The sequence below is a fragment of the Sminthopsis crassicaudata genome, chromosome 2 (assembly GCF_048593235.1).
Source record: "Sminthopsis crassicaudata isolate SCR6 chromosome 2, ASM4859323v1, whole genome shotgun sequence".
NCBI classification, from domain to species: Eukaryota; Metazoa; Chordata; class Mammalia; order Dasyuromorphia; family Dasyuridae; genus Sminthopsis; species Sminthopsis crassicaudata.
Window position 1 is genome coordinate 449,730,071 of NC_133618.1, and position 9,579 is coordinate 449,739,649.

The 9,579-nt window shown below is 38.7% G+C and overlaps 1 protein-coding gene across 1 annotated transcript in view; it reads right to left on the bottom strand.

Moving 5' to 3' along the window:
* Positions 1-8,518, bottom strand: part of KIAA1755 (KIAA1755 ortholog) — a 79,306-nt gene extending 70,788 nt beyond the window's left edge. The window contains exon 1 of the mRNA XM_074292716.1: positions 7,687-8,518. Coding sequence (XP_074148817.1) covers positions 7,687-7,689 — 3 coding nt within the window. The 5' untranslated portion in view covers positions 7,690-8,518. The remainder of the gene's footprint in view (positions 1-7,686) is intronic.
* Between the last annotated feature and the right edge of the window lie 1,061 nt (positions 8,519-9,579).

A 9,579-nucleotide genomic window follows, 5' to 3' on the forward strand; every position in this document is an offset into this window, starting at 1 on the left:
AGAAATTGAAAGGATCTACTGATTATCAACTGAAAGACATTCCAGAAAAACTCCCAGAAATATTATAGCCGAATTCCAGAACTCTCAGGTCAAAGAGAAAATATAATCAATTCAATTAGTAATCAGAAAGAATCAATTCAATATCATGGAGCCACAGTAAGGATCACAGAAGATTTAATGGCTTCTACATTAAAGAAGTGGAAGGCTTGGAATATGATATTCTGGAAGCAAGGAAATTAAGATTATAACAAATAAAAAGCTACAGAGCAAAAATAAATATAATCCTTCAGGGGAAAATGGATAGTTTATGATGTGGAAGACCTTTAAGCATTTTTGATGAATAGAGCATAGCTGAATAGAAAATTCGACATTCAAACATAAGAGTCAAGAGAAGTACAAAAAGTCAACATGAAAGAAAGAGTAATTGTAAAAAACTCAATAAAGTTATGCTATTTACATTTTAATATGGGAAGATGGTACATGTAACTCCTAAGAACTTTCTCGTTATTAGGGCAATAAGAAGGAGTCAACATAGATAGAAGATATGGGTATGAGTTGATCATATTGGGATAATAAAAAAATGAAGAAGTGAGAAAGAGGGTTGTAATGGAAAAAGTGGGAAGAGGAAGAAAAAATAGGGAACTTTTCCCACATAAAAAGGCACTCAAGAAAGAGCTTTTATAATAAAAGTTAAAATTAGGATTGGAGTGACAGGCAACACTTGAACTTCATTCTCACTGAAATTGATTCAAAGAAGGAGAAATGCTAGGGATATGAGTGAAAATTAAGCATGTTAATGAATTGTTGTTGAAGTAGTGAATTCATTTACCCATTCTAGAAAATAAGGAACTATGCCCAAAGGGCATTAAAATTGTGCTACTCTTTGACATACTAGATCAGTATACCAAAGTTATCAAAGGAAAAGGACTTATATGTGCAAACATATTTATAGCAGTTCTTTTTGTTGTGGCAATGAATTGGAATTTGAGGGGATATCCATCAATTGGAGAGTAGCTGAACAAATTGTGGTTTATAATTATGATGAAGTATTATTGGGCTATAAGAAATGATGAAGGTAGTAGTTTCAGAAAGAACATGGCAAGACCTATGAGCTGATGTAAAGTGAAGTGAGAGAACTGAAAAATTATTTAAATAGTAACAGCAATCTTGATGGTTGACTGTGAAAGATTTGGCTATTCTGATCAATACAATAATTCAAGATTCCAAAAGATTCATGAAAAAAATATTATTTACCTTCAGAGAGAAAACTGATGAACTCTGAGTGTAAATTAAAGTATAATTTTCTAGCTTTGTTTTTTTTTCTTTTATTTATTTTTGCTTTATTTTGTGATATGGCTAATATGGAAATGTTTTATATGATTTCACAAATCTGATATGTTGCTTGACTTCTTGATGGTGGGGGAAGAGTGAAGGGTAAGGATAGAATTGGAATTCAATTAAAAAAAGAAATATCAAAAATAAAATAAATATCTGTAAAACAAATTCATCAACAAACATTTATAAAATGGTAACTTTTTGCCAGGTACTATGTCAGGTACTGGGAATTCAAAGAGGAAAGGAAAACCATTCCTGCTCTCAAGGAGTTTACATTCCATCATGTATGAATATATAAGCACACACAAATATATATATATATATATGCATATATATATATATATATATATATATATATATATATATATATATATATATATATACATACAATAAAGACAAAGTAATTTGTGAGGAGAGTCAGAAGGCAAAAGCATAATGTAGGAGGTAAAACTTAGGATGAGTTTTAAAGAGGTTCCAGGGAAGAGAAAATATATTCCAGACATGAGAGACTTACTGTGTGAAAGTCTAGTGTCAGGAGGTAGATGAAACAGAAAGTAGGAAAGTTTGGCTAGAACATAAAGTTAATGAAAAAGAGTAAAATCTAATAAGATTGTAAAAGGCTTTAATGTTAAACAGAGGAGTCTGTATTTGATCCCAAAAGACAAAAGAGTATCACTGAATTAAGGCAGTGATATGGTTTAGGAAATATTTCTGCGATTTAGGCAGCTGTGTGGAGGATGTGCCGAGCCAGTTAAAATAATAGAATTGAGATAGAATTCCAAGGTCCTTCTTACATCTAACAAAATGTATGGTTTCTTCATTACTATACTCTCCCTCCATTTAATGTATCTCTCTCTCCTTCCCCCCACCCATTTTTTAATCTTTAAGATCTCAAGTTCTGCAGTTGTACCATTCCATTGTTCCAGCCTATGCTGTTTTATCTTTTCCCAGCAAATATAGTTCCCCTCCTTGGCCAACACAGATTATTATGGGCAGTCTTATTTTAGAGCACAAGTTTCTGGGAGCATAGGATCCAAGATTTAGAATTGGATGTAATCTCAGAAGCCGTCCAATCTTTATTTTATCAATGAGGAAACTTAAGTCCACAGAAATCAGTAACTGGTTCAAAGTTTCACAAGAAAGCATTTGAAGTAGGATTGGATTAGTATTATTTCCCTTATACTATGGTACCTCCTAAACAACTTGTAGCTTTTCATTTTCAAGGGACATTTGGGAATTCTACTCCAAACCCTTTGAATTAGTCTATCTCAGGTCTGAGAATCAAACTTTGATCTAAAATATAGTTAATAGAATTTTCTGAATTAAAATCCCTTTAAATCTCATGTTCACTTAATGGCCAATGGTTCTAGTTATCCCAGAGCAACACATCAGAAGTATCTGAGGTTGCATTTGAACTCATGAAGATGAGTCTTTTTGATTCTAAGCCCAGGGCTCTATTCATTGCACCACCTACTTGCTCACACATTTGAAGTAAATGTTAGATATAAGAGAACTACATTTGAAGTTAGGAGATCTGGTCCCACCTCTGATCCTTACCAATGAGGTGACCTGGGAAAATCACTTCTCTCTAAGTCTGTTTCCTTATTTACAAAATAGGGCTCATTATTTTTATACCAGCTATCTCACTGGGTTGTTGGGAAGAAAGTGCTTTGTAAACCTTAAAGTGCTATAGAAATGTGAGTTATTATTGATAATAAAAATAGAATTAATAGGAAAATGGACATATTAAAGGAACCCAGGATAGTAGATGCTCATAGTTAATTAGCTGAATAGCAAGGCTCTGGGAGCCTTGTAAGTGATGCAATATTAACCAGGCAAGGACCCCTGGAAATGATTTCAGTGAAATTTAATAGATGTTTCTATTCCTTTAGGGGGTCAGGAGGTTAGCTATACATTTAACTATTCTTTTGCACAGCCTTGTTGAACCTTAAAGATCTAGTCCTACATTTTCATTTTACAAGTAGAAAGCTGAGATATGAAGACAAAGAGACTTGCCCACTGTCACACAGACAAAACTGTCCTGTATGGAATTAGGGTGGAGAGGGTTGAAACAAACAAGATGGCAAGGAATTCAGATCATGATTCCAGTTGAGAAAAAAAGTGCAAAAAATATCAGTCAACTCTACAAAGATCAATATTGCAAAAGATTTTTAAAAATTATCAATGTGTATATTTTCTTCCCCATTAGAAAGTGAATTCTTATGAGACTGGGGACTGCATCAAAATTCCCTAGCCCAGGACAGTGCTGTCTGTATACAGTACATGTTCATCTGATATAAAGTTGTTCAACTGTTGTTCACAAGAGCCTTTATTTTCTTAGTTTTTCCCTTCCTTACCAGGTATTAGTGAAACAGAGCTTTTCCGAGTTTCAAAACAAAATCTGAGTTCTGTGTTGAAATTTCCCTGAGAGGACAGATTTGGCCTGCTTGCAATTCCACCTTCTTGATGCTTGATCTTGCATGTCTGACTCTGCTCTGGTTGTCTCCCTTGCCTGGAACCTTGCCCTGTCTGTTAGCATCCTAGCTTCCTTCAAGATTTATCTCACGTCTGCAGACCTGTTCCAAACTCACCAGTTGCTAGTGCCTTCTGCTCTAAGGTTACCTTTCACTTACTCTGTATCTAATTCTGATGTATGTGTTGTCTTCCCCAAATACAACATAAGCTCCTTGAGAGCAAGGATCTCAATTTTCTCATTTGTAAAAAGAGAGGTTAAGACCAGACGATTTCTGAAATGTCTTCTGGTTCTAGACCTAAGATCTGGATCATCCTTTGGCTTTCTGGCATGAGAAGGCACTTAGGAGAAAGGGGAAAAACATCTTTTTATTCTTAAAGATGTTTATAATGAAGCCTCCAAAATGACCTCAAGGATCCCTTGGGTCTTAGTCCAATTCCTCCATGCCCTAATAGTCAGCTTTGTGAGTTGCTGGAGCTGGAGATGCCTCAGGGGTCAATCTTCAGCTGATGAGCCTTTCTAAATTTGACTAGGCCATCACTGAGATGACAGACACATTTTCTGTCTTTGAGCCCATTTTCGAAGGCTTTTCAGCTTGGTAGGACCACACTAGTAGGACTAATTTGCATACCACTAGTATACTCTCTTGAATCTAGAGCTGCCTTCATACTGTGGGGAAAAAAATCAAAGAGTATTTTAAAGGAACCTTCAAAAACTAAGCTTCACTCCCTGAGAGTCAGGAATTTCTTCTTTTTTTTCAATCATAAAATGGAAGCTCCTAAAAGGCAGGAGATATGCTTTTGTCTTTGTATTCTTAGTTCCCAGAACAATACCTGGCACATCTTAGGACCTTAATTAATATTGAATTGAATTTAACAGAAATGTTTTCTTTAATTTGTTTTCCTTTTGCTTGTTCTTCAGCAAGCATCATAAACATTCCTCAAATACAAAAAATTAGTTACCATATACTTTCATTTAATCAACACCAATGACTAGATTTTGTGTCTCACCCTCCCCCTTTCCACTGAGCACTAAGGGAAATACAAAGATGAGAAGACCACACAGTCCCTGTAATCAAGGATTTAACAATCTAAGTGATACTTGAAGACAGAATAAGTCACATCCTTTTGCAACAAATACTGCTGTATTATAGGAAAAACTTCAGACCTTTGCCAAAGATCCTCTTGTTCTCAGCTGTATTTGACATCATAAAATTCCAGAATAGCCAGAGAATTTGGCTCATTTCTTTGTATTTCCCACCTGTAGTTCAGACACCACTTGGCCTATTCTCCACCAAGCCCTACAATTTAGAATATTTTAACTCTGCCCCAATTCTCATAGCTATTTAGATTTGCTTCTTTTTAACATGATATTTAGGTTTTTAAAGAGGGGTAGGAAAAACTTTTGTTCCTAAATGAAAATCTTCCCTGGGAGAATCACAGGATATTGAGCTGTAAGGGGACTTAGAAGTTCTTACTACAAACCCCTCCTTTTATAGTTGAGGAAACTAAGGTCCAAAGAAAGGAAAGCACTTGCCCCAAATTACACGGGTAGTAAGTTAAAGCCTTGGAATTTCAAACCAGGGACTCTAACTTCAACTCCATTGCTTACATTTTATTCTTTGATAGGTATGGAAGGTCATACCTAGTTTCAGTTTTGGGGATCTGTGAATATTTCTGGGATTTAGAACTGATGATATTTGAAAGAGTTTAATAATTCTAAATAATAATAGTTGCCATTCTTATGAGATAGAATTATATTATAGAATCCTAAAGACTTGCAAAAAATTTTTATATGTGTTATCTTTTTTCTTACAAGGGTTCTTTGAAGTAGGTGCTTATAATCATCCCTACTTTACAGATGAGGAAACAGGCTGAGAACTATTAAGTGACTTGCCCTAAGTCACACAGCTTGTAATGTCTGAGACCACATTTGAACTTGAATTCTTGTCTCCAAGTCCAGCATTCTATTCTTCCACCTATCTGTTCTAGGCTTGGCAAATTCTTCCAGGTTTGGGTTAGAGCTTTGGAGAAACTGCCCAAATGACTCTTAGAGATGTCAAGATATTAGGAGATACCCTGTTTTCCAGACCTAAGGTCTAGCAAGCAAGCCATGCCCTGAGCTGGATATAACAACAATCTTTTGAGCTCATTCTCTGTATGATGTCAGTCACAAAAACTCCCAGAATTGTTTCTGTTCATGAAGCCCTGCGATGAATTAAATTTGTTCCATTGTTACTGATACTCCTCACTATAGGGGCTCCAGCTCACTGTGTACCCATAAGTATAGTCATAGGAGCTCTCCCCATACTAAGCCCCCACTAGGGGCAGGCTCTGTCATAAGTGTCCTTGCTTGAAAGCTATTTCACTCACTTTGAAATTAAACTTCTGTTTAATTCCCATTTCTCCTATTGATAACCTTCTTTATTTGGCTTTGGCTACCCACACACATATTTGAGGCTGGTTCTGGTACTGTTGATGGAGGATCACTAAAATGATAAATTTAAAGCTGGAAAGGACCTTAAGAGATTATTTAGAGAGGAACTAAGGCACAGAGAAAGTCTAAGGCACTTTCCAAAGTTACCAAAGCAGTGAATGGCAAGGTCAATATTCAAACCCAGGTATTCCAACTCTAAATCAAGGGCTCTTCCAGCCCTTCATGTGTATGATTGCATGTGAGCATATGTAAGTTCATGTTTTGTGTGGTCATCATAACAAGTATAGATTTAAAAGTAGAAGAGATCATTTAGTCCAAACCGCTCATTTTATAAATGAGGAAACAAAAACCCTGTGAGATTAAATATACAAGGTTTCACAGGTGCTTTTTATATATGTTAAGATTTAAAACTAAGTCTTCAGATTCCCAAACTAACTTTCTTTACACAAAACTATAGTGGTGCTTTTGAGAAGTGTGTGTGTGTGTGTGTGTGTGTGTGTGTGTGTGTGTGTGTGTGTGTGTGTCCTAGGAATACCTGTTTAGTGTGAATGTATGCCTGTTGTGGCATTTATGTTGCTGACAGAATGAATATTTATGCATTAGTATGTCCTGATGTGAATGCTTCTCCATGTATAAAACAATCTTGTGTATAGATGCATTTTCTTGGGGGGCAGGAGAAATCATCCTCCTCTGCAATGTAATGAGTATAAGAAACTTCTACTGTGGAATTTCCTTCCACCAATAAAGCTGAGCTCCTGTGTATAATTTATAGTCTTAGAGAATTGCCTGAGAAGTGAAGTGATTTACTCCTGTTCACACAGCTAGTATGTGTCATAAACTGGATTTCAACCCAGGTCTCTTGAGAGAGGCTGATGGCCTTGTTACCACTATTCCATTCTATCTCTCATGTGTATACACACAATTTCCAAATGGAAGTCAAAAGAGCCAGGAATTTTAAAAAACCACCAAAGTTCTTATTCCACTTTTGTTTACTCCAGGCCACCCAAGCTTCTTGAATCTGTAGATTTGGGGTAGAGTCCCTTGGGAAATAGAATCCCTTTCATTTTCTGTTCCAGATTCTGGTCCCAAACTGGAATGCAAAATACGAACCTCAATACAGCCTCATACTTTCCAGAGCTTTTGAAAAAAAAGATCCATTGGACTCAAGTTCCTGCAAACCTCTGTTATGACACAGATAACTAGGCACAAAATCAATACTTATCCTTCCCAGAGCATGGTCTCTTATTAAAAGTCACATTAAAAAGTAGCAACTCCTCTCCCTCCAACCTGTGCTTTGGGCCATAACCTATTCCCTCCTTTTCTCTCTTTTCTGCTCCTTAGGACTTTGAGCCATATTACTCTGGTCTCTGGAGTCACTCACTCACATAACACCCAAGAAACAGAGGAGAAAGAGACCTAAGAACAAAGAGGAAAAGTATTACCATGTTGTTTATGGGCACTGAAAGCAGGTAGAGTAGCAATTGGCTAAGGAAAGAGAATCCAAGAGCCAGCCAACTTCCTTTCCATCAATTCTGCTCGGGGGTCAGTGCACATTCCTGTTTCCATTCTCTCCCGAGGGGGCGCCTCCTTTCGTTCTTGTCCAATCCCTGTGAGCAGTTGGTGGCTGGTGGGCCGGTCTTTCCCAAATCCAGGTGCAGGAGGTACCCACATTGGCAGTCCCGTGAGGACCTCACCTCTGTCCCCTCCCTCCCCATCCGTCAGTTCCATGTCCTTTCCAAGGCAGTCAGAATTGAATAGGAAATCTGTGAGCCAGGAGCTAGCTCTCCTCCTTGCCCCTTCATTTCTGAGAAACAGGGCAAAGGGTGAGAGGGAAGAAGGGAGAGAGAAAAAGGTGTGGAAGAGAAAGACAGAGAGTAAGAGGAGGAGAAGGAAGAGAAGGAGAAAGAAGAAATAGAAGATGAAGAAGAAAAAAGAGGAGGAGGAGATAAAGAAGGAAATAGAAAATAGAGAAATAGAAGAGAGAGAAAGAGGAGAGGAAAAAAGAGAAGGACAAAACCAGGAGAGAATAGAGAGATCAAGATGCAGAGAGACAGAGGACCGAAGTGTACGTATGCTCACAGGCAGAGAGAGAAGAAAGTTGGCTTGTTAAGGAGAGACTGAGGGGAGTGGAAAAGCAGAAGGGAGGAGGGTGTCTGGGAACGAAGTCTTAAAACTCAGTCTCGCTCCAGCCTGAGCCTGAGCCTCTTTCATTGCAAAACCCCCTTCCTGTCCCAAGTCTATCCAGGTCCAGAAACAGCAGCCCCTGTTGTAGCAGCCTAGTGAGACCCCTCCCTGCCCCCAGTTTTCCCCCTTTCCACCCCCCCATCCCCTTTCACCGCCCCCCCCCCCCCCCCCCCCCGCCGGCCTCTCCTCCTGAGGACCCGGGCTCAGGCTGGGCTCAATTTGAAGAAGGGAAACAGGCTGGGGGAGGGGGCAGTGCCGCTGGGCCAGCCTAGCCCAGCCGTTCCCCCCTTCCCTAGTGTGCGTCTGCGAGTCCTCGGCCCGCCCGCCGCCAGCTGTGCTTGCCAAGAGGAACACAAGACACCCACACAGTTTTGTTTTTCTAACCATTCTTTTTCCAAGATCAGTTTCTTTCCTTCGTACCTCACAGATCCGAGCCCCTGGATGGCTGTTTCTCCTTTGCCAGCTCTGAAAAGGCCTAGAGCTAGCTGGCCAGAACACTCCCTTTCCGAAACTTTTGCAAAATAATTCAAGGGTTGTGCAGTCCCTGTCCCAAAGCCCAGCTAGGGGAAGATGGTAGATTCTCAGGGACCAAGTTGGATGAAAGCAGTAAAGAGTCTAATGTCTGATCTTCCATTAGGGCTTCTCAACTCCACTTTCTTGTTTTCTAATCTCCCTTACACTCAACCCAGTCTGCTTTATGTACACCTCACTCACCCATTATGGAAATTTCACTGTTCATCTCACTTTCCTCTACCCAGAAATCTTGCTCTCAATTGCCTAAGCAGGAAAGTTCAAACTCTTCAGCCTGTGATTCAATGCCCTTCACAATCTGGAAGCACCCTTGCTTCTCAGCCTTATCTCCTGTCTTTCTCCTCTTGAATTGTATGCTTTGATGAAACCTGAGAAGATCCCACAGCCCCATCTATCCTGTAGCCTTCTGTCTCTATCTCTTTGCTCTAGATGCCTGATATGCTGTCCCTCGTCCCTTCATCCACTGAATTCTTGAACCTCCACTGAATTCTTGAACCTATTCTTGAAAACCTAACTCAGATAATTACTTCTCCTTTGAAGCATTCTCTGATTTCCTTTTTAGTAACAACTTTACGGTAGCTCTCATGAATTTATCATGTGCTACTTTGTATTATACTTGA